Below are 26,848 nucleotides of genomic sequence, written 5' to 3'. Positions count from 1 at the left end.
ACGGGTAGATTTTCATTTTCAAGCTACAGTCAGGAGATCGACGGTATAAATGAGATGCGCGATTGCAATTTGCACGACTGCCCTAACTGACACTTGAGGTTCATTGTCGACGCAGCTCGGCCAGATATACAGTCTGTCAGTGCCTTAATAGTTAATTTGTATTCAACAAAGCCTAAGAAGAATGTACATGTAAGAATATTTATTTAATAATGTAATTGCTACTTTTTCTATTGTATCTAATGTATTTTGACTTTTTATTGTAGGCATTGATTGGCTACCATTTTTGAAGAGGCAGGATATACTTGTTTGGAGGACAGAAAAACAGGGCTTTTATGCATACAAAGTGTATCGATCGTACAGTGATGTCACTGCAGAAGACTTGTTACAAGTTCAAATAAATATTAATTATTGTACAGAGTGGAATACCATTGCTTAATAGCTTGAAATAATTGATACCGAACCTCTTACGAAAAATGTACAAGATAGCCAAACTGAAGTAGTATATTGGGAAATAGTTTGGCCTGTAAGTACATTTTTTCTTATGCATTGTTATATGTTGCGCTGTTATAACATCAGCGCACTCTTTTTGTTTGTTTATATAATATGTAAACAAGCCACTAGCTGGCGGACTTGCAAAAACTTGTAACCCACAAATGAACCGTGGCTGAAAATGTTTATTATCCGAGTCGAAATAAAGCTCCGGCATGTTCTGGGTTGAACACAAATACCTGATTTTCATTGATTGAGAAACGGGTTAGCCATTCTACTGGAGTAGTAATTTCATTGCTTACTATTCAAACAGACAGCTAAGGAGAAAAGATACCTGAGAGCTTGAACGATCTAAAGAAGGTAGCGATTGAAAGCCACTTCTACCAGACGGTCAAACTCTCAGACCTTCAAAGGCACGAACGAGATCACCCCCAGCTAACTCCCGTTCGCCATTACCAGTCACGAATTTATCAAGCCACATCCCAGAAACTACCACTGCACGTCGGATTCACGATTCAATGAAATCGCACCGACGCAATCCACTGAACCATCACTACCTTAACGAGACTTTTCTCGTAATTGTTATCCGTACTATAACAGCATGTATCTTTATCCATAAATATTCTGAAATAACTGTGAATTTCATTAATTCTTTTCCAATAGAGATTATGTAATAGTTTGAATGTACTTCATTATGTACAATACCTGCAACGGTCTTTACTTTTTTAGCTTCTGTCAACTTCAGCAATTTTGCTTTTTTTCCTGATAGATCTCGTTTTTTCATGTATGCTCTATAAAGAAACCCTGTAGTATTGACTCTACCAGAATCGTCTTGAGAATAGCCTTGCTCGTAACATAAATATTTTGCTTCAGTTATGAATATTTCTAAAATTTCTTTATTTAATTCTTGGAATTTTTAGTGCTTATGCTGAAAAATATGTTAATATAGTTAATGAAAATTTTATTTTTAGTGAATATCTAATCCAGTATAAAAATGAATATAAAATTACGAATTTAATAAAAAATTTCCACGGGTCCTTTGACATTAACAAGCATCCATTGAATTAATTAGTCGAAAAAATGTAAAATATCGATTTCTTATACTGGATGTAATATTATTTTTAAATATTAAATTTATCGTAAATCAATAATTTTTTTAGAAATTAAAAAAAAATTTTGTACTAAACTCACGAGAAAGGGTCATTTGAATTAGTATTAACAAACTCGTGGTCAATAACAATACTACGTAGTATTTTCCGAAAATCGCTGATATCTTGTTTCAACGCCCATTGATATATTATTACGTGTCACATAGGGTTGAAATTATCGGAGCCTACCCGACTAGGTGGCCTGTCGCGCGTCTTCAAAGGGTCAAAACACTCGAGCAGGGATGCAGCCGCCGAGACCTGCTGCTAGGGGGTAAAACCTTGGGGTATAGGGTCCACATTAGTGTAAGAGGTGGATGGTGAGACATTTTCAGGCGTAAGGCAGCACACCGAATTTATCTGTAACACTGCCTGGGAAAAACCTCAACCCTGCCGATCTTTGCATCGCGCGTTAAAGTCTATGAGAGTACTAGTAGCCACAACGCCGCGTCGTACTGAAAACACCTTGAAAGAGGTCGCTGAAAATCTACACCAACATTCTGACTCATGTAGAAATAATTAATTCTATGCAACGCACATTCCTCTTTTAACCCAGAAATGTTTGGATTATTCATGGGAATTAATTCATCATAGTTTTCTACTGTACGCGAATCACACTTTTCTTCTAATAAGATGAACTTTATATCGAATTGCTTCGTCAAGCAATGTTGACAAAATATGAGTGCGTTGAAGCTTTTCGTCATGCCTAACAGCGAGTGAATTCCTAGATTATCCGTAGCTAAAAAAACTACTGCGATACAAATATTATATGTACCGGATGGAGTCTCTATTTTTATACAAAATTCATCAAAGTAGTTGAGTTCTTTACTAATTTTATGAAACGTCACTGAATTAGTAAGAATCTGTCGATGTAAACAATGACAATAAAAACATATTTTCAAGTTTGGATCGATACTGAGAAGGCAAAGACGGAACGCTTACGTACACAGTACCTGTTTTCGAGATTCCCGCGTGAGGACCTAAAGGATTGTTATTCTCGTAAACATTGAAATAAAATGTTAGTAGATATATAATTTTATTCCCAAATGATTTCATTCTTCTTTTCTAATAAGCACCTTGGACCAAATTAGTTATAATCGAATCATGAGACAACTTTTGCGTGTATTCAAATGTTCGTTGATTAGTACCAGGTAATTCAAAAAACACTTTGAATACATATGTGAAGGGTACTATTTGTATACAAATTTTTATATGAATATGCTTATGTTATATATTTTCTACTCTGTGATACTCTCTTCGCTCCCCGATGGATACTCTGATACTCTCTTGCTCCCCCTTTTTTTGTTTTCAAGATTTATAATGAGTTTGAAAGTGAATGACAAATATTGTTCAATACTTTAATACTTTGAGACTTAGATTCGGCTAATTGCTGCTCTGCATTAGGTATATAAATTGTTGCTGCTACTTTCAGAAATATAGTCTACGTATTTTCTAGGAATACATTTTTAGTTAAGAGGACCGACCTGCGTTAAAAGCTTAAATTAAAAAAAAAGCAAACGTTCTCAATAAAGTATTGGTATTATTTAAACTGTAAATCACCGGGTATTTATTCGATTTTCCCTCATATTATTATTTCCTCTCTCTCCCACAGTTTCTCTCGTTTACAGGTGTTCTTGCAGGTGCAGTGCTGTAGTCTACGGAGTCCCCGCTCCTTACCCGTCGGCATCCCCTCTCGGAAGTGAGCCGTGCCCACGACTGCAAGATCTTTCGGTCCCTCATTCCCTTCGTTTATTCTAGCTAGCCGGACTCTGGTTGGCGACGAGCAACCGCTTGTCTGGTGCGCCGTACATCGGTAAAGCCGGCCAGGACGTGAAGAAGCCCGTTAAGGCGGTGAGCACGGGGAGCTCACCGTCACAACACTGGGAGGACTTATCTTCTTAACAGGCTTAAAACTATGTTTTGCGTTCACATGCTTTTTCAAAGAATTTAACTGTAGATAAATACGCTGACAATTGTCGAACATACATTCAAATTTATCATTATCTTTGTGAAAATACCAAGGATAATCATACAGCTATTGATCGCTTGTAAATGATGTTTGATTTTGGTTACCAATCATTTTCACTTCTGTCTAATAATTCCAAGTAAAATGTTCAACTCAACTGTAGGATTATCTGTTTGAACATCAATGTTGAACAGAACCTTTTGTAGAAACATCCAAATAGGTTCAGTCTTTGAGGGATATTTGCAATCAAAACTAACATATATTCTCAATGCAAATAAAACTGCTTCCAAACAACTGTCCAATTCATAGATTATATCATTTACCGGAACGTGAAATAACTTGATTTGTGTGATAGAAGTACCAATGGCAACAATTAGATGTTGAAAAGTTTCTTTTTCTATTGTTTCTACGAGTAGAGTAAAAGACTCTCGTTTTTCTGCCGAGGAAAGTTTAGTGGTTGGTTGAGAGGCATTTGTTGGCTCTTCTCCAGGAGCTTTCCTTTTTCTTCCAGTTTTTTTTAGTTGCAAGTAAATGTACAATCATGTAAAATGTAATGCAATTCTCTTCCTCTTGACTCAAATCACCGGATCTTAGAATTTTTTTTTATTAGTATCCATGTATAGACAAGAAGAAGAGAGAATGAGAGAGTCGTTGTTGCGTTCTCGCGTTGCTATGACCGATCGTTTCTTTCTTTAACGTGAGCCATAGCACTCATTATTAACTGAGCGTGGGTTACGCGGGTTGTCAAGTTTAATCTTTGCTGATAAAGTCTCAAGAGGTTTTTTGACGTAGATTGATTTTTGGAAGTTTCAAAATTTGGTTTTAGATTACCCTTTGAGTTCACTTTATTAATCGGGCAAAGTGCAAGAGCGTATTGTGAAAACAGGTACATTTGCGATTGAAATTGAAGCAATTATGAAATTCTCGTCCACTTTACAAATTGAGTCTGTTTATTCAGCGTCGGTCACGTATGCGAAAGCTGCCTTTGCGTATGCGAACTTGGGTACGAAAAAATTAATCCGTGGGGGTGACCACAAGAAGAAGATAGGAACAAAAATGCCATGCTAATGTCGCTAAAAAAACCTCGTTCATAGAGAACTATCTGACGCGGAGAACACGAAAAATACACGACTTCACTTGCTACGCATAGAAGGCTTGAAGGATCAAGTATGACACTTTATCTAAGTCGGGAAAACTCGACTTTAGCAACGAATAACTTCAGAGGCGAAAGCCTCGTCATCAACACAAAAAATGTAAAAATAATCAAATTATCTGACAGATGCGTCCACCAGGCATGAGTGAAAACGTGAAAAAAAATAATAATGAAAACGAGATAAAACGTTTCTACCTAATATAGAGAAAAGGACGCCCTAGACGACAAATGTTTAAGGGAAAACACGTTCATGTCGAAATTCGAAATGAAATAAATAAATAAAAAAATAAATAATACATAAATGAATTTCATTATTTAACTCCTTCAAATTTAAAATTAATTAAAACTTAATTTGAAGGTTCATCGCTAACGTTGGTTGTGTTAATTCACGAAAACACACAGCTAGATAACTTTGCTATATGAATTGTAAATAAATTTTTTATTATCACGAAATAAGCAAAATAAATAAGATTAATATTATTTTTCGTATTAAATATTTAAAAATTATCCCCTAATGAAATTCATCGCAATTCTAATTCTTAAAATCTCTTTAAAAGTCTGAATAAGTCTTAAATATTATTGTAAATGTTTGGATTTCGTACCATGATTTTTAAGAATTAATATAACTCAATGAGAGATTCAAATGATATAAATAAATTCTAAAAATTTATGTGAAACCTGATATTTGGTGTCCGAAATATTCAGACGGGTAAGGTAATTGCTTATTTAATTTAGAAAAATGTTTACAAGTGACAATAATTGTTATAAAGAGTTATTTAGAGTTATTATGAGTTATTAAGTGTTGATAAAGGTTTTTAATATTTTTAAAAACTTTTTTGATCGGTATCAACGCTCAACCAAAAGTCATGGTGAAAAAACCGAGCAACCATATGAATAATATAGAAAAAAAAACTCAACACTTTTGCTAAAAAATTATTTCTCCGTGTACGTACTAGTGGCACATTTTGCGTGACTAAATTCTAACCAAGTAGTTCATAAGCAATTGCTTATGAACTGAACACAACTCTTATCAACTTCAAATTAATTTTAACTCAGTTTCATTAGAAATGATTTCATTTCCAAAGCACACGTTCGATACTATAATGTCCAGATTGGACTCTTTTTGAACCTTTTTACTCAATTTTTAAGAATTTCTAAAGGTTTTGTTTATCCGCTTACATATAGCTCTATCATGATTAATACGCAACAGTTAATGATCAAACAAGTTTCATATATTTGAAACATACAATCAAAAATATCCTTAATTGGCGCTATCAATCGATTTTTTGTATTCTAAATATTCATGTGGTGCTCCGAATTTTATAAGCAAAAACGTTAAAGAATGTATCATTCATTTCCGATATTAGTAATTATCAACACTTGAAAATTAATTTAGAAAAATCAACTTGAAACTTCAATGATCAAGAGATGTGGTATAGCACTTATTTGTATATACTTCTACATACTTTTCAATAAAATGTCTCAATTTATAAGGCGAGAATGATGGATTTATTTTAGTATTTATATTTCTTTATAATCAATTAATACTATAAAAATATATGTTTGAATCCAATTTGACTATTTTTAAATGACAAATATAGTTTTTAATCGTGCGACTTCGGTTGCGGTCTTCAAAAATAAAAAAAATCAATATAAAAAAGATAATAAAAGTATATTTATAAAACTTATATGCTTATAACGTTGCATAGATTTAAATGAATTTTCTATAAGCTTATGCGAATTTCATAATAAATTCATATGGAATTTATATGACATTTATAAAAATTCTACGTGAAAAGTTCAGTTAACATTCGCCTTCATATTTTACAAAGATTTATCAATAATTTTGATATGATATATGCTCGTAGTTATGACTCAACTACTTTTTTGCACATTATATTTACGCATATTATACATAAAATTACGCCAATAAATTTATGTAAGTTCTTTATAAAAAAAGCAGAAATTTATAAACATTTTTTAATTATTATCATTCTCTACTTAATTTATTGCTAGAATCATTTATAAAATTCATTATTTAACATCGAAACGAAATTTTTTATAATGTATGGGCAAGATCATAAAAAAGATTTGATAGTTCAATCAATGTAGTTAGAGCGTATTCAAAAATAAAAATCCTGAAAATTCCAGCCCTCTAGTTCCATCCCTACTTGATTTACTGATCCTCAAAGTTGAATTTTTGTTTTTCAAATTGATTCTGCTTTGCTAAATTGACTAAGAAAAAATTTTTGAATCATGAATTTTAATGCAAACTTGGTGAGAAATTCAAAGGCGCACTCTAACATTACGTTCATAATTGAAAAATCCTTTGAACATATAAACGTAGCATGAAATTCCGATTATAAAGTTTTTTGTCCCCAGCGGATGGACCAAAAGTGCAATCTGTTCAAAATACAGCTTCTGCTAAATTATGGTAAACGGTTGAAATTATGGAGACGATTTGATAGCATTCGAAATTGCAAAAAAATATTTAAATATTTTTTAAGGTATCTGAACCCTACATTTTTATTTATCGAGAGCCACGAAATTTATTTTACTCATAATTTTTTTTTGTAAATTGAATTGGGACAAAAAGCTCAATGGCAACCTTCATTTTGTTGCTAAAATCAGTAGCTAAAATATAAGACTTTCCACCGCGTAGATCGCCTAGAAAATTGAATTGAAATTTTGATTTAAAGATGATTTTTGACTTTGATAAAATTTGAATGAAATTTATTTTGTTACAGGGTTGAACTTGAATATTCGATTATATCTATGTTGTAACACTCTACTGAATGATCTTCTTGCTAAACACTCATTTATCCATAAGTAAAAAATATACTTATAATCTTATGATTATTATGATATAAAATTATCTTGAATTAAAACCTTAAAACAAACATAAACTGTGATATCGGTGAATTCTTCATCGTATTAATAAAATATATTGAACCCAAGGTAAAAATGATCGATTATGTACAATGTTTCGAATGTTTTATATTAGTTGTTTTCAAATATTTGTTAAAATAATTAAAAAAATATAAAACAGAAATTTCTGAAAATGTGTCGGAAAATTTTTATTTTTGTTATTTTGAAAAATTAAATTGACAAGTAAGATGAATGAAATTGGCAAGTGTTGTTCGTTGATATAATTCGTAGAAGTTTGTAAAATCATATCCTCAAAAAAAATATTATAGGGCTGATTCTAACATTTTAAGTTACATAGATAAAATTCAAGCATATATATTTATGAAGCATATATTTAAATTAATTAACCCATTAAGTTCCAAGAGGACGTATTTCAACACTTCATCAACCACTGTATTTTTGGGGAAAATGCGGTCAAACAAATATGCCAGTAACCAATTCTTATGTAAAATTTAATGACTTTTCAGAATCTGATCTCAGATTTTCGAAAAAATAATCAGGTCAAAAGTTAAACTTGATTCTATCCTAAAAAACGTAATTTTGAAAATAACGATTTTTTTTATTTTTCGATTTTCCAAATGGAAACTATTTGATCAAATCTCAGGGGTTTCGTGCAAATATCGCGTCCTCGCCTTAAATAAAAGTTAGCGGGGTTCCGATTGAAAAAATTAATGTTTAAACACAAAAATTGGCGATCGAAACACGAAAAAATGAATGAAAACTTCTAGAAGTTCTCTCAAAAACGAAGGGCTTGAGAAAAAAGTGTATATTTTAACTTTATTTTCTTCAATCTAAGCCCCGCTAACTTTTGTGTAGGTATCGAGGACGTGATATTTGCACGAAATCCCTGAGATTTCAAATGGTTTCCATTTGGAAAATCGAAAAATAGAAAAAAATTTATTTCAAAATCACGTTTTTTTGGATAAAATCAAGCTTAACTCTTGACCTGATCATTGTTTCGAAAATTTGAGATGAGATTTTAAAAGGGCATTAAATTTTACATTAGAATTAGTTACTTGAATATTTTTTCGTTCCCATTTTCACCAAAAATACATTGGCCGAATAAAATGTTGAAAAAACGTCCTTTTAGGACTTATTGGGTTAATTTAATTTCGAAAAGCTATATTTTATGATCTTATATAATATAATATGGTATTCTTTCATGCAGAATTTAAGAAAATGGAATTATAAAATTACTATAGTTACGTAAATATTGTACATGATGGCCATATTTTCAATATTTAATTATTTTCAATTTGTTTATTTATCGGAAAAAAATAAATCTATGTATGTACCAGAGATTTTTCTGCAAAAGCTATAAATCGATATGACAATGCCAATTTTCAGTTTCAATGAAATTCTTCATTGTTTTTTAATTAATTTGAAAATTTTAAATAGAAATGTTCGATCGTTATAATAAACCCTCACGTTTACCAAATAAATAGACTCATGGGCGGAGCCATACGTATCGTATTTGAATGAAGGAAAGAACCATTGAGAATGTAGTATTCTAAATGGGAGGTATCTTCAATGAACAAAGGTGCACGTGCTGTAGCGTGGGCGGAGCTAATATTTACCTTATGCGCATAGCCCAGCTTTTTACTCATCTCATATACCGTTTCGTGCCATGTGAAGTGAAGGTTAAAACTTAAGTTACAATCAGGTGTTATTATACCATTCTGCTTTCACAACAGTTTCGACATAACATCTACTAAAAAATGGAAGTGTGTTCGGTATCCAAAGAAAATATATTTTCTACTATCATACCTCAAGATGAATTTTTAAATTATCAATCGCAAAATTTAGAGCATGATATAACTGAAAATAGAATTCCGATAAAAAATCCTAACTTAACTTCAAAAGGATCTTCGTATCAAGATTTAAATGAAAAAATTCAACCTCACATTAACATGGAAAAAAAATCATTTTGTATTGACGCGCTTTTAAATCACAATTTAAAAACAAATTGTCCTCGTGACAATCATGAAATATTGAACAAAAAAGTAAATTTTACCATAAATATAACAAAAGATAATAAAGCTACGGCCTCTTCTTCGGATTATGTTGTGGATGAATTAAAAAGTGAGTTAAATTTTCGACATCAACAAAATATATCGAATGAAGGAAATCTTGAACCTATGTTTCCAAAGTTTGGGGACTGCCAAAAAATTATTCGGGAAAAGGGTTCTTTGTATGAAGGAGAAAATTGCGATATTCATACTATGAATTCTATCTCAATGGCTGGTAATTACAGTGAATCAAAAAGTTTAAACAATAGAATAGAAAATATAAGTATTTCATCGGGAAATCTTAGTGAATTTTCATCGTCAACTTCATCTAATTCAGTGATCAATAAAAATAGTAACGTATCCTTGAATGTAAAAGAAAGAGAAATATTCGTCAATCATCCAATAAAATCAGCCCATACTTTCATGCAGAAGTCAAGTTTTATTATCTGCTCAAAAAATATTCCAATATCTAGTTCTACTTACGATCAAAGCGAAGAAAATTCATTACAGATAATTCAAGAAAGGCAATCGATGAATAACTTGCAATGTTTTCCAAATCGTGTTCCTGTTGGAGCTCTTCAGCTTGAATGGTTAGCTAGATCTGGAATTTTATATCCTAGTATATCAACAAATTTTCAAGGTAATGCATAACATATAATCTTCAAATCATCTTAAAATAGATAAAATCTTAACCCCAATTTTTTTGGAACTTTTTTTTGTAAAATAAACATTAAAAAAATTTCTCACGTGGTGAAATTCTGAAAGTCAAAATTTCAGCCCTCCAATGTAGGAAGGAATTCGAATCTTTTTTTATTATTTGTTAAAAATCTAAAAGAAAAGAATCCGACTTAGTTATACAAGTAAAATTTTGTGTGAACTTACAAAAATATTTGTTTAAGAATGAAATTATTTTCTTAAGTATTTGGTATTTATTTACTCATTTTTTCGGAAACGACCATGAAATACTATTTTAAAAAAGATGGCTGAATTGTATACTTTCGGATGAATAAATTCACCATAAACCAAGGTAGAAATTGATAAAAGAACCGGTTTTTAAATAGGAGTCTAGCAAGATAGAAAATTATCACGAAAAAAAAGATTGTTTAAACTGTGTCGTTTTTGTACGATTTTTATTGCTCATTTTTGGAAAAAGTATCGTCTTTCTCGACACCTAAATTTTAAAGAAAAAGGCTCGGAAGCGATGACTGACAAGTGTTGATCGGTATCTCCTTTGTATTCTGTCACATACGTGAGATTTATTGAAAAGTCCTAATTGTGAAAAATTATATTTTTACTATAATTTTACAATCAGAACGAGATAAAAGTTGTTTTGTTGTTTGAAGAGTATCTACAGATACAAATCTTTGAAGCATCAAAAATCTGATTTCAGTTAAAAAGATATTTTTATTAAAATTAATTGAAGATTGTGTACCTATAAGCTCAAGTGTTAAATCACTCTGTGACGAAAGACTTAAATTATATGTTATACAATTTTTGGTGAGGCCCCTGTAAGATCTTTCCCTGACTCAGCTACAATAATTTTACATCTGTATCAGACAATAACAAGTACATATTCAGATAAGGTTTTTCAAAAACTGTTTGAAAATGATTCAAAATGGTTGATGCAAAATAATTCCAAAGCCCGCTTCCTAATATAGTGTATATCCATGATTGGCAATAAGATACGTGTTATGTAGAAAACTTGGAAAATAGTAACTTACAGTTCATAATTTTTTCCATGAAATGGCACTTTGATTTAAATCGTACACTCGTTCACGATATTATGCTACAAAATCTCGATATATTTCATCTCAAAGTATGCAATTTTTAACTCAAGCCTATGAGATGACCATCGGGTATAAGCATTCATAAGGTGTTGATAATCAAACAATAGTTTGTTAGAATGTCATAGTATGAAAGATATCCAGATCAATTTCCCAATTTGATGCAAGAAAAAAATTGAGAAATTCCATTGAGTATAATATTAATCACAATCACAATTTTGCCGTTCTTTAATAAAATGTAAATTGAACGACTCAAATTCTCTATAGACAATTAGTTCAGGCAGAATATCAACTAATTAAGGCAAAACTCATTGCAAGTTGAGATTTTTAACTTTGAAAATGTAAAAACGATTGTGTGACAGTTTTATGTATAAGCTGAATGAATGAGCATTATCATGTCATCATAATTATTACTTTTTAAAAAAAAATCTAAGTCAATAAATATAAGATTTTAGGAGGTCAATGATGCATGTATGATTCACACTTTATTGTGTTCACTTTCAACATAAGAATACAAAAGCAAAAGTTACTTTTACAACTAGGCTTGCTTGCTATAGCAAACAAGATGCTGCAGAGACTTCTGGAACGATGGCAGCGATGAATAATTTTCGATGCTCGAAGCAGCTAATGATACGGCAGACGGATGTACTTGCTGAGACGATTGCGGTTTCAGCTCCCAAAATGTGGTGTAAATTCATGCTAAATAAGTTGGAGTTGATCAGTTACAATGGTCATGCTACACTTTTAGTTTAGTAACACAGTTGAGAAGAAGACTAATAGTTGGGGCCATAGACCAATTGACACAGGCTCTGCATTCCACGAGAAACAATAATTAATTCACACAGATGACTTTGTGTTTTATTTTCAATTATCCCATATTTTTGCACAAAATCTGGGGGACACTTGACCGAATTTCAACTTCCTAAACATCAATATTAGATCACTGAATTATTTTAGGTTCTTCAAGCAAAACTCCATTTTTCTAAAATTCCAAAAAAATTTATTTTTATCAAAGACCGCAATTATTTCGTGCTCAATTTGTGTTATGAAGCATGTGTTATGACACCGAGGTGTTTTATTCTTCACCCGAGTATGAAATAGTATTTATCTCGGTCCCTGCTAAAAAGTTTCAATCTTGCTAATTTTTTTATTTATGCTAGAAAATAATTTATGACAGTAAAAATTTTCAATCATATTTGCTTAGAATCTGTACACTAAAATAGTATTTCTTCATCGTCATCATTTTTCTACTATTCCTATTGGTATGCGAGGTACTAAAATCACTTACTGCAGATAATAATATTTATACAGTTATGTTCCTAAATTGTAATACAAGAAAAAAATGTTATATTACATAGTATTAAGGTATACACCCCTATTTTCGATCAGTGAGGCCCTAATTTCGATCAAATTTAAATCAATGTTTTATATAGGATTGAGACTTGATATCTGATTTTGAATAATGTATTTCTGTTGAAGATGTTCGATTCATTCAGCCAATTATTTTAAAAAAATTTCTTACGTAGAATTAAGTTGTTAATATTAATTATTGATCGAATATAGGGACATAATCGAAAATAGGGGCATATACCTTACACGAAGTATGTACTTCCGAGTTTAATTAATTTCAGAAACTTGAGCTTATGATTCGATATACACTATTTTTATTACCTAGACAAAAATAAGGCAACATTTTTATGAAAAAATAAAAAATAACATAATACTTCCGCCAACCACGATTTTGGAACTAAAAAAATTACATTTTCATTCCGTATCGAATACGTCCGTATTAAATAGAGAAAAACATAAATTGTGATGATACTTATATTCATTTCTATTAATTCATGAATCAATTATGCTATCATGATTATTAGAGAGGTGAGTGGATACCCGAAAAATCGAACTACCCAATTTTTTTACCCGCCGAAGTTTTTCGAACTAACCCGAGTTTTTTTAGATAATTCAATAATTGAGGTTGTTTTCAATTACATTCAACCAATTTTGAAGCAAGCTTATTTGCTTTGGCTTTGACTTCGTGTATAAAAATGTGTGTTTGATGTATGTACGAGAGTAGGCTCCGGTACACGTCGTTATTAGACGAGCGAAATAATAACACCAGCATAGCCCGACAAAATTGTAACGCGTATAATGTAAATAAATATTAGTAAAATGGGGGTATTTTATAACGTATTTTGGGTCAGTTCATGTAAGTTAAAAGAAGAATAAATTCAGAGCTTCTCGGCGTGCATAGCTGAAAGCAAACATAGAAAAAGTACTTTTCGACCGTTCCCGCCTTTTTTCCTTATACCGCCGAGCATCGCCGAAGACTGAGCCCCGGACAACTCAATCTATAGCAATTTTAAAAAAAATCGTATCCCAATTGAAGACTTTACCTAGAAGTGATGCCAAAATATGCGGTTAAATAATCAAAGGTTACAAAAATGTATTGGGCAAAGATGCTACTTAAACCTTGTTTCCATTGACTCCGGAAAATCAAGCCAGAGGGAAATAGAAAAATTGTTGTTATAAGAAATAAATAACAAGTGACACATAATTTTAATTAAGGAATTTATTTACCTCGTAACTCGTCTGTGTACAGTAATGAACTGAACTTACTAACAAAACCGACAGACAAAACCTGTCGTGACATAGTCGCAAATAAATTCAAACGCCACAAAATTGTTGTCAATGATACTTTTTCTACTTTTTTTATTTTTGTTCGCTTTTTAGTTTTGAGGTTAGTTGAAAATTTCGAAATATTAAGTTTCAAACGCGCTTCGCACGTGCCAGTTTTTTCATTCTTGTTTTGAGATTTCTTAAGTACTAACTGTTTGTTGACAGTTGGTAGCCTAGGGTATCGAGTCGGTTCGCGTCGGGCGTCATCGTCAATGTCAGCCAATCAGAGGCCATTTTACCCGGCCTCACTATTTTCAGCCGTCTCTTTTTAAAAGTCGACGACGATTTTTCGGGTACCCGTGCACCTCTAATGATAATCTATATATTCGTAACTCATTCATGTATATCACTATCAATATATTTGATCCACGTAAGTGCAAACAATAATATTCAAAATAAAGAAACCATCGCTTCCTATAACAAGCTTACTTGGTTTCCAACTGAGAAAATTAAATATTTTTCTTTTACGATGGATTTATCATTTAATTTTACGCTCAATTTCTCTCGAGTGAATCAATCGTGTATGTTGAGTTAACAAAAGTACGTAGAATTCATTCTGTAAATGCACACATGCTATACATATATATTTACGCATGCAATGTCAAAGGGTCGGTTCTAATGTAATCTGTCATAAAAATCCGCTACATGCACTGAAAATCCCAAAGTGTTAAAAAGGCTTCAAAAAAGTGTTATTTGCGCATTTACACTTTTCAAAAGTATTTCAAGCATAGATTTACCTTCTTGGAAAATTGTCACAGCGGCAAAAAATATAAGAAATGCAAGCTACATTTTTTGAAATTTGTCGTACCAAAAAGTGTAACGAGAGCTTTTTACACTTTATCATTTAAAATTCAATCGTACATTTACAAAAAGTGTAACTTACGCTTTATACACTTTTCTGTTGTGACTTTTTTCAAAAAGTGCGCTTGAAACACTTTTGAAAAGTGTAAATGCTCAAGTAACACTTTTTTGAGTCCTTTTTAACATTTTGAGCGTTTCAGTGTAAATTTTCACTTTGTTACATTACTCTTTCTTAATTTGCATATGATTTCTTTTGAGTTAATTCATAGATTACTTTTATCACTAATCGTATGTTTCTCTAATGATTTAATTACTATTCGATAAAAACTATTAAGGAAGTATTGAAGAAATGATAAACCCTAAAAAATTGTTTGAATTGTATATTAAATAAAAAACTAATGCGGCCAGTGTGCGAAGTGGATGACTTACCCAATAGTCGATTTTATCAGGTGTAGTAAGTCATCTTCTTTTTGCACACAAATCATATTTTTTAACCCTCCAGACGTGAAACAAGAGCTTCAACAAGCTTTTAGGTTAGAAAACTTGAGTTTTTACTGTGGAGTGTTAATAATATTTTATTCTCTTATCAAAAGCACATTTGAAAACATGCCTTTTATTGCTTTTAAAAATTAACTTATTTCTATTCAAATAGGTTGTTTGGCTCCTCATACATTATTAGGTAAAAGTCGACGGCCAAGAACTGCTTTTACGTCGCAGCAGCTATTAGAATTAGAAAAACAATTCAGACTCAATAAATATCTGAGTCGACCAAAAAGATTTGAAGTCGCAACGTCACTAATGTTAACTGAAACCCAGGTATGGATTATGCATGAAAAATTGTTAACTTAATTATCATTCTAATGAAAGTTTAAATGAGAATGTGAACTTTTTTTCTCATTTGATTTTATTACCATACTAAGATGTCAATTTAAATTGTCAAAAACTTCGTTTGCAAACTTTTATAGTAACATCATTTTATCGTTTTTTGTATCAAAGAACATTATAAGAAAAATATACACCAACATTTAATATAATTTATTGACGCGTACATCAATAAAGAGGAAAATCTTTAGTATTATTTCATCCACTCTTTATCCATGGTTTGAATCTGATATAAAAATTACATACATTTTTACTGCTGTTCAAATATTTTCGTCCCTCATAATGAAGCAAAAACTTATCGACATATATTGCGCTGCAACGATAATAATTGTTACATAATTGTACATATTTATCGTACCTTGTTATTTTTTGAAATTAAAGAAAATGAAAATAAAAAAACTTAGCAACAGGAGAGAAAAATGGTAAAATTATATAATTTTACTGACTAAAATGAAAAATGTATTGAATTTTATTCTTTACAAAAAACTCCAGATAAAATTATTTTAATGCATACATCATAATTTGAAAAAACAACACAAAAAAAAATAATTACACGAAATAAGACTATAAAACCAACTTCAGATTTATTTTTATCGCAGACGTGTCGATTTCATTTGCTTTCAGTAAACCAATTTCGTAGTTTAATCTAACTTTTTATGGATTATCTTGAAACTATGAGTGTCATTTTAATATCACTCATTAAATAAGCAAAATCAGTTTGCGTTTAGCCTATATTCAAATAAAATTGATTAAATCTATAATTATAGAAAAAGTGCGAATTTCTTATAGATTATAAAATTTTTTAATATTAACTCAAATTTTTATTAACCCGTTAACGCCGAGACGGACAGAATTTTTTTCTCTATTGTAGTCTGCAATTAAATCATCTTATCGGAGCGAGAAAAATTTTTGAGTACTTATTTTCTATGTAAAATTTAATGTACTTTTTGAATATGGGTTTATAATTAACCTCTGATAAATATTAAAAAAGTTATAAACAATTAACTGCGAAAAAACACGATTTTGAATCTTGAAAAAAAACTTTGATTCAAATTTTTTTTATGAAAGAGACTTGAACTGTGGCCAATAATACCTAAAATTGTGGAATAATGACCTACAGTTTAGAGTACTGCAGGTGGGATTTGAATATTCAATAAATTTTTTTTCTAATGTTGATCGTTTTCGAACGAAAAAGTACATTTTTGGAACTTATTTTGGTAAATTTCTTAGGAAAAGTGTATTTTTTGGAGTCTACCATTTTGAATATTCAAATCCCTTTTAACTGTAGGTCCCCTTTAAACTGTAGGTCATTATTCCACAATTTTAGGTATTATTGGCCACAGTTCAAGTCTCTTTCATAAAAAAAATTTGAATCAAAGTTTTTTTTCAAGATTCAAAATCGTGTTTTTTCGTAGTAAATTGTTTATAACTTTTTTAATATTTATCAGAGGTTAATTATAAACCCATATTCAAAAAGTACATTAAATTTTACATAGAAAATAAGTACTCAAAAATTTTTCTCGCTCCGATAAGATGATTTAATTGCAGACTAAAATAGAGAAAAAAATTCTGTCCGTCTCGGCGTTAACGGGTTAACATCATAAGTTTTTAATAATGAATTATGATTTTAAGCTTCGATTTTTTTTCAAACTCTGTTTTTGAATAAATCAAATAATAACTCCTTTTTAAAATTTATAAAATAAGATAAATATAATCTTTTCGATGATAATTTGAGTAAAAGTGAAATAATATAAACGATATAATTTATATAATTATATTTACAATGGATACGAAATAACTTTTTACGCTTGATAAAGGAATTTGTACGCAGTAGTCTATCCTTATGTCACACTAAAACTATACATCACGCGGAGATCAAATATTACGCCAGATGGTTCAAACTTAGGGTACTAACTATATTGGGAGAAAGTATTAGCATTAACTCTTATCAACGCGATGACAATGTATACATTGCGAGATTAAGTTGGGGTGAAAATACTTTTATCATGTTAATTTAATCTCTGCGTATAATTTGTCTTTTACGTAATAAATATTCCATGAAATTAAATCTAATTACATCAAAACAATTTTGCTTATACATTTTGATCTACATTAAAATAATATAAGTTTTGGATATTTTTTACGAAAAACCATTTAGCATTTTAAGACAGTAACAGAAATTATGTAATCAGGGGTTCATATGAAATTCAATAAAAGAATCACATAACTTTTATTTTAATAAAATTATTGTTAATTAAGTGGTTATAAAACTCGATAAGCCGAAAAAAAATTTTCTTCCAATAATTGAATTTAAAACACCGAAAGTTTTATTGGTTTGAAAGTTATTTTTCTATTCGATTGTTTAAAGTTAATTATTACAATTTTTCAGCTTAAAATATTCAAAATTGTGGATTTCCTTTCAGTTTTTCTCGCTTAGTTTTTTCACAATAGGCAAGATATTTTGGTGCTTAAATATAAAAGTTGACATTTTCTACATTTTTATACCCGTGGCTCGTAACTTAACAAGGAGATTTTTAATGGCTTGACTCGTTATTATTTTACATGATAACAAAAAAGCAAAAAAAGATTTTTTATAGGCGCTCTAAAAAAATCATCAAGAATAAGTTTTTGATATTTGCCGAAAATTCTTTATTAGACATTTGTCAAGTTATTGTTTTTAATAACAGAGAATGTTATTTTAGAAAAAAAATTTACTATATGTGTAATTTGCCGTCTTAATTATATAAACTTCCTAAATTTTTTAGTCAAACCTCGAAATGCCTATGGAAAATCCGTTTTACCCAACTCATTTTAGGCATTCTTAAGAAATGAAAAAATAATATGAAATAATTTAATTTACGCAATACTATGAAAACTTATATTAGTTTATTAAACATCATTATGCTAACTATAAGAATGTACAAAATTTTTTAGTTGGTACATTCAGTACAATTTTGGAGAGACGTGTTTTTTAAGGGCGGTCATTATAAGATAATTGATAAAAATAAATATGACGAAATTGTACAAAAAATTCTACGCGGAAAATTGTTATCAAAGAAGGCAAAACAACAATGCAAACGCCTCCGAAGTTTTGCCCATACATACAGTGAAAGTCGCATAATTTGAAGTCCAGGGGACCGTCATTCAACTTCGAATTTTGTGATAATATGAATTATTTAGCAGCCATACAATTCAAATTTTTACGAATTGTGTGACACTTATATATTGTACACTTATAATCAGAAAAAGGTACGATAAAAGTAAAAATAAACGATGCCACTCGTAATAATTTTTGACAGCACCCCAAATTAAAAAAAATCGTCTCATTTGGTTGAAAAATGCCCGAGATACGTCAATTTTTTTTTTTTTTTTTTATTACATTTGAACTCTCGGACTTAAACGTCGGGACGCCAGCATACGAGACTTGACAACGTAGAAATGGCGGCTTTGACTTTGTACGGTTTTATTATTGTTAAGATTTCGAGAAATCAAAATTATCATAATGTCACTGTGAAATATGAGTATTTAAGAATGTAACCACGTTGGTTTGATTCATTAATTGTTAATAACAACGAAACAATGAGTTAAAAAAAAAACCTATTTCCGTTAGTAAAGCACTTAGGCAAGTTTCTATTTTTTTTAAAATCTGCGTTTGAATGTCAGCTATTGAAAAACAAATTATTCGGCTAACTATTGTAATTGATCCTCTGCATCTATTTGTTTATAACTTAAAAAGTATCGAATTTTCATCGCATTGTTTAACATATGATTTTTGGTTTTCCGTCTAAAACTTTTTGCTACATATAAGTACAAGTCTTAAACTTTCATTTGCACTTCGAGCAGACTCGCTATTGTTATTAACAATCGAGATGTAGCCTCAGTTCGAGGGAGATTTTTTATAAACAAATGACTGTTTCTCGAAAACTATACGCTCGATCTTAACTTTTAAAAATTCTTGTTTTTGTCGTGAAAAGCCCTATATTTTGATGTACTGTAAATTCCGATTAAACCGAAATTGTTTATAATAAATGCAATTGAAAAAATTACCATTTTAGAGGGTTTTTGGCATTTTTCTCGGTAAATACATAATTAACTTAATCGATCGTCATTGGGCTCAAATTTAAGGTCTAATTAATCGCTTTAATTTTTATTTGAACTTTTTTCGATTGCTAAGGGTACTAATTGTACTCATCAAGACCAACATATCCCATTTGTTCTGGTCCTGTCCCTAATTTTTACCAGAAAACTTTTAATTTGACTGGACTAAAGTACTACTTGTATCGTCTATGTAACGTTTCACAGCATATACGAGCGAGTAAACTCTCACACTGTCAAGACCAAGACAGAGGAAGAAAATGTCTAGAGAAAATTCACTTTAAAAATAAACATGGAACGTTCTGCAAAATGTGTGAAAAAACATAGATATTGTGACGTGCGAGGTTTTGGGCACTAGCCCATGCTCGGCCTGCCGTCTAATTATTTCTTACTGAGGCTCCGGTTAGCCTATCGTTGAGTCTTACCTCAGAAGGGGTCGAGCCGCCACCAAGTGCGCCGCGAGCGTCGGCAGTCCAAGCTGAAAATAAGTGAGAGAGGGTCGCGAAAAGACTACGAAAAATGTACTTTTGCACACAAATAATCGTTCTTTATTTAACTCCGACTTTCAACTATCATTCATACAATCATCACTGCAATCGCGCTTCATTTCGCAATGTCATCTCATTTCTTATCATTATCATCCTCTCATGCCTCGGACGGAACTGATTATACGCGAGTCCAAGGGGAAAACGCGCGGATTACAACGTCAGTCCGACACGAGTCCCAGTCGAGTGCCGCGTAATTGCACTACGCGCAATCGGCTCGTTTCCCCGAAATACGGTCGACGACTTCGCTCTGCTCGCGCTAGCAGACGCGCGGTTTGGTCACACACGACCAAGACGAAACGCGCTATCTCGCTTGCCCTCACAGGAGCGTCCAAGGCGGAAGTACCGCTTCGCAAAAATGGCCACGCGCCGGCCTGAAACGCGACACGTGGACTCGAACCACGTCTTGAATCCAAGGTACTCGCTACAATTACTCCGATTTCCACTACTCGTACTACAACGATTCTACGGCGAACTTCTTATTTTCTCTTCTACATTCACACTACGCAATCCTACAACACTCTCACACATCCGCGCGACCGACCAAGTCTAATCCAATTTACAACCTTCTTCGACGCTCCGTTGCCTCGGCCTTTATTCTCGATGTCGTCTCCCGCTGTCCCCCAGCTGCTCCGTTCTCGTGGGCTGCCCGGTCCAAGGGCGCTTGCCTCGCCGTGGAGATGCCTCGGACGATTAACCAGAAGGTCGCTGTACAGCAAATCGCGTGGCTCGCTGCCTTCCGAGCCTCACGATCGCCTCGTCACCTCACAACTCTTCTCTCGTCGCACCGAACTCCAGGCTTGAACACAGCCTTCCCACGGACACGACACACGAACTTCCGCTGCACGCACAGCTTCACAGAAAACTCAACCGCTGCCACACAGCTTCTTCACGGCCAACTCCACCACTGCCACACAGCTTATCACAGAACAACGTCCAAGGCCAAACTCGACATCTGCTGCTACACAGCTTCTCCACGACCAACTATGACCGCTGCCACACAGCTTATTCACGACCAACTTAACTGCTGCCACACAGCTTCTTCACGACCACTCATCACTCGGACCCGCGTCCGTCGTCTCTCGCGGTCTAATTGCGAATCCCCGTGTGCACTGTCGCGCAGATCGACGACGCATCGAGCGCGAAGCGCTCGATTCGCACGGCTCGATCTACTCTCCAGTGCACGTGGTCCGAGAGACGCTTCCGAGGTTAACTTGGCTCTTCCTTTTGCCCTGAACCTCGAACGCGCGCTCTAGTGATACTTCGATTTTCCTACTTTATTATCCTCTCGGTCGCGCATTTCACTCGCACATTCACACATTACAGCTTGCGTCATTTTCGCGATTTACCGCTCAGTGACATCGTCACAATATAGAGAGATTCTAATGAAAAAATTGAAGTTTGAGTTTGATAAAGCACAAGCCTAATTACAACTATTAAATTCTACAAAAGAATAATTGCCTCATGATCCAAAATAACAGCGATAGTTCAGAGTTTGACGATTTAAATGGTGAGCAAAACGATTTTAATGAATCATTAAGTAATAATAATATTTTGGATAGACAAAATGGATTGAGTCCCAGTGATAACGATGATGCCAACTACAATGATGGAGATATCGACTACGATAATGGTGTTGACGACTACGATGATAATGATGATATTGATAGTGATGACGACAATGATCCAAATGATTTATTATTCGAAGACTAAGAAGAAACAAAAGTGATAATCATTCAGAAGAAGGTAGGCGGTGGAGAGTAAAATCCCAAAAGTACATCTAGACTCTCTTCTAAAAATTTTAAGAATAAGACTAATACCGAATTTGCTCAAGAGTTCGAAATCATTCTTCGGTACCTATAATTCAAATTATATAATCGAGCCCATTTTTTTTTTTTTTTTTTTTTTTTTTTTTTTATAGATAGAGAAATGCGTTACGCACCGTAAGGAGGTTGGAGTTGAAGTCAACCCCGAACCTCCCCGTGTGTGGGACTCGCCCTCAACCGATTTGCGTCGGTGAGGGAATACCCACTAAAACTCTATCTGCCCGAGCGATGGAAGTGCTCGGACGCGGCTTTATTTCGTGGTGCCGTCTTAGATGGTGGGAGACCACGTTCTCCAAAAGATGTGCGCGAGATGATGCCAAGGCTACCCTATGCCTTCTCTTCNAAGCCTAACCTTTTGAGTGTCGATGTTATCGCATGATGACTGACGCTGTCGAAGGCTTTTGCAACGTCGAGCGAAACGACGTGCAGTTCCTTCAACGATGACTTTGCGTCGCGGAGAATTGTGCTAAGCACAGTGATATTCTCCGCGCAGCCATCATGCATGCCTCTCTGCCGCTCGTCCACAAGATTTGCCCGCATAAGACGCGAAGCAAAGACCTTGTGTAAATGACGAACGACAACAGAGGAGACACTAATGGGACGGAACTCTGATGGTAGCGAGCTGCCGTCTTTCTTAGGTATAAATATCGTCCGGCTCAAGAGGCGGTCTGATGGGAAACCGCCAAGCGCGAGGATAACGTTCAGGAACAATGCTCTAAGAGAGATCGGAACAGAACGCCACTGACGCGACGTAATGCTGTCAGGACCGGGTGCAGATGACAAAGGCACCTCGCAGGCTAGGAGTTCACGCATCGATACAGGGTCCGCTATCCACTGGAGGTCCCTATTCTCGACGGCTGTGACACCGTCAAGCTCCTTCGAAGGAGTAGTGAGAATTGGCTCCCAAAAAGAAACCATCTCCTCCATCGAAGGGAACACCGACCTAATAGGGCCATCCAGGACTAATTTCGCGGCTGCTGACATTTTGCTGCCAAACAGCTCCTGCATCTTTGCGTACTCTCTTCGCCTCTTTCTCCACCCGTCAGAAGCCCTTCGCTTCGAGATCTTCTTCCTCTGTCGCCGGCTATAACACCGACGACGAGGATAAGGCGTAGTAGAGGAAGGGAAGACCTGGTCGAGCCATACACAGACATCGACAGATGAAATTTGGTCTTCCCTTAGGACGGCTTCGGCGATGCCCCTAATTACATCAGCCTTGTGCGTGGTAATGTTCGCCGATCTGCGAATCAAGGCACCAATCGCTTCGAAGATCGAGCGTTGCCTGAAAGAATCGCAGCCGGACGAACTGCCGTCCACTTCATTATTATTGGAATCGATGTTCCGTGGCGTAACGATGACCTCTACGCTAGAAGATGAGGAGGACGCTAAGGTATTGTCATTTGCGTCACTTGAGGCCTGCAGCACGGCTTTGTAGTCACGTACCATCTGCTTATAGGTGTCTTTCCTTCGAAGGCCTTGGACCCTCACAAGATCAACATTAAAGCGTCGGCAGAGGTGCTTATTGATGAAGTGAACTCCATCAATCGCCGCCCGCGCCTCCTCCTTCGCAAGTAATTGCATCTCATCTTCTTTCCAATGTTTTCCTCTACTCGATATCTCAATCCGCGCATTGGCTTCATTCGGGTGTTGTCGGAAATGTACACTAAGTCCACGCTGCGTGGTAAAAACTCTGCTGCAGACAGTACAGGTGAAATTTACTGCTGCCCTTTCTGCCTCTGGTGCTTCGGCATCATCTCGCGTATTTGCTGCCGCTGGGCTGGCGATCCGATTGACCCGAGGGTCCGCCAGCGGTGGATCACTTGATCCACAGAAGTTTCTGTTACTATTCATTGAGCCAACGACAAAGCGAACTCTTGGGCTGGCAACCCAAGAGCCGACAATTAGCAGTAACCAGCTACTTAGCCTAGTCGACAAAAGTCGACAAGTTACCGACTCTCGGGTGGTTATGAAAAACTCGGACCCGGCTGGTTTAGCACTTGGGCAAAGCCCTTAAGAGAGCCAATTTACAACCTTGCCCTCTAGGCCTGATGATTTAGTCGGTGAATTTACATATTTGGGTCTTCAAAGTGGTTTGAAATTATGCGCTAAAATTAAGTTGCATGCGAACAAGGTTTTAAAACTAGACTTCAATATCGATGGTGTGAAGATGAAAAAATCATCTTCAAAAACTTTGTGGTCAATATTGTGTAAAACATAACGTTTTTTATAAAACATTGCTTAGCGTATATAAACCTTTCGTTGTAGCCTTAATCTACGGTACAGGAAAACTGAAATCAGTGGGACAATAATTAACAAAATTTATTGCAGAGATAAATGATCTTTTGAAAAATAGACTAGATATTGGCACAGAAAATTTTGAAGAAAACAGTTTTATATGTGACATTCCTGCGAAATCGTACATTCTTCAAACAAAAGGCCACACAAGTTTTCACCGGTTTGTAAAATGCGATACAATAGCGAAAATGAAAATAACACGACTGTTTACTTGAAGTTACGTAAGAGGAGATCAAATATAGATTTTATGAATTTAGAAGACCCAGAGCATCATAATAGAATTGCACCAATGATTTCAATCGAGCCTTAAAGGAAAAATTTGAGAAAAATATAATTCTCATACTGCTCACATATCAACCGCAAAAGAGAATGATAATAGGCAAAGTTAAATCATGTGTTATAACTAATTGTAGTTATTTAATTAATTGTTCAGACCTTGAGTTTTACCTCAAATAGTCTAGGAGTTCATTTTTGTTATATTCGAAACTGTTGCTTATGAGTAGGTTGGAATAATAGATGGAACACGTTGTGTATATGTCTGTTAGGTATATGTGTATGGCGTATATGAGTTCGCGTCGGCGCGGGCTTATATTGGAAGTCCCGGGACTGATCGTATGCGCGTTATTGTAGTAGCCGCGGTGTAACGTGGGTGTATGACCGTTGGAGAAAGTGACTCGTGTGCGTCTGCTAGGTATATGTGTACGGCGTATATCTCTTTGTGTCGGCGCGGGCTTATAATGGAAGTCTCGGGACTGAGTATACTTCTGCTGTTGTAGCAGCCGCCGCACACACACAACAGGCAACGAGTCACGGCTCTCCGGTGTTATGAAAACACCTGTATACCTGTCAAGCACACGTGCTTGCCAGGTGTGCTCCGCTGCACGCCTCCGTGGGCCGTGTTGTACAGCTGGAGAGTTTGAGAGAGTAGCAGACGAGCTTGTTTTAAGCTCTTTGCCATGAGTTGTTCATGGGCTTGCAGAGTAGAGAAGTGAAGGAAGGAAAATGAATTTTTGAACTTACTCGTTATGTTTTATAACGGCTCCGTGTGCTGTGTTTTACAACTGGAGGTTCAAGGGAGAATGCGAGGTCTGTTGGTTTGTTCATCGGCTTTTTATACTCTCAGAATCTCTATTGTTTTAGGTGGGCTAAGTACATGCTTGAATTTGATTTGACCTAAGGTCGTAAAATTTACGAGTGGGCTGAACAAACCAACCGTCCTCGGATTCTCGATCTTTCCACGTCCCACGGGCCAAATCTTTATTATAAAATATTAGACATAATTATTGACAAAAGTGTGATACAGTGAATTGTTTAAAATCAGTGAGTTGAGACGAGTGCAACGATACCAAACAGTGCATATTTACGATGACTCAGTGTTCGTTCGTGAAGTGCTATTGATTTCATTATTATTTAATTAATTGATAGATTACTTGAGTTTGATATCTGTGGTATAGTAACAATTGTTATTGTTTGATATTCTTGCACTCGGCTTAAAGCTTAATGTAATGTTGTGTTTGTAAATAATCATTTTGAGTCGTTAATACAGCCACGTGTAGTTATACTTCTATGGAGTTATTTTCTATTTAATTGACATCATTGAGTTATAATAAAAATTGAATTCATTAAACATAATAATTAAACATAGTGAGTTAAAATATTTAGAAATCATATAAGAATAATTAAACATTTGTTAAAATGAAATTCGTTAATCGGGTCGGTAACTTAGAAACTCTATGATCTAGGATTGATATTTTTCTAACGTGGGTAATGGGAGCGATTATCGATCGATCATGATTGTAGGCGGGGAAGAAAAAAAACATATGGTATCAGTGGCGGTGCTGGACGTCACATCCCCCCCTATGTTGGAGAGACATTCCTGGATATTGAAAATTGAACAGGATGTCGATTATATTCTGAAATAATTGGATCTTTCGACGTTGTTGGTTAACCGACGCTCCTCTGCATCTCTATCATTGGGCGGCTGTTGAGTTACGACATTACTTGGTTGTTGGTTTGTGGTGTTATTCAGTGGTTCAGCTTCCTCTAGAGCAAGTTGTTGTTCTTCTGGTTCTTGCGCTTCTCCTTGTCTGCGAGCTGCTAGTACTAATAAGTGTGTCAGGGAGCCAAGACAAGCCCCAAAAATATGTAATGACCATCCGTAGGCTCGATGGAGAGCAACTCCATTGATGGTGGTGTCGATGATGATTTTAATAATGTGCAAAATCATAAGAATAGCAATGACTCCAGCACTAGC

The 26,848-nt window shown here is 34.1% G+C and overlaps 1 protein-coding gene across 1 annotated transcript in view; it reads left to right on the top strand.

Annotated features, from left to right (window-relative positions):
* Nucleotides 1-9,918: 9,918 nt before the first annotated feature.
* The window catches only part of LOC111693735 (motor neuron and pancreas homeobox protein 1-like), a 66,126-nt gene continuing 49,196 nt past the window's right edge, over nt 9,919-26,848 (top strand). The window contains exons 1-2 of the mRNA XM_023459254.1: nt 9,919-10,330; nt 15,604-15,767. Coding sequence (XP_023315022.1) covers nt 9,919-10,330; nt 15,604-15,767 — 576 coding nt within the window. The remainder of the gene's footprint in view (nt 10,331-15,603; nt 15,768-26,848) is intronic.

This window comes from Trichogramma pretiosum, unplaced genomic scaffold (assembly GCF_000599845.2).
Source record: "Trichogramma pretiosum strain Unisexual culture from Peru unplaced genomic scaffold, Tpre_2.0 scaffold31, whole genome shotgun sequence".
NCBI lineage: Eukaryota > Metazoa > Arthropoda > Insecta > Hymenoptera > Trichogrammatidae > Trichogramma > Trichogramma pretiosum.
The sequence above is the reverse complement of the archived record's forward strand: the minus strand, read 5'-3'. Positions and strand labels throughout refer to the sequence as shown.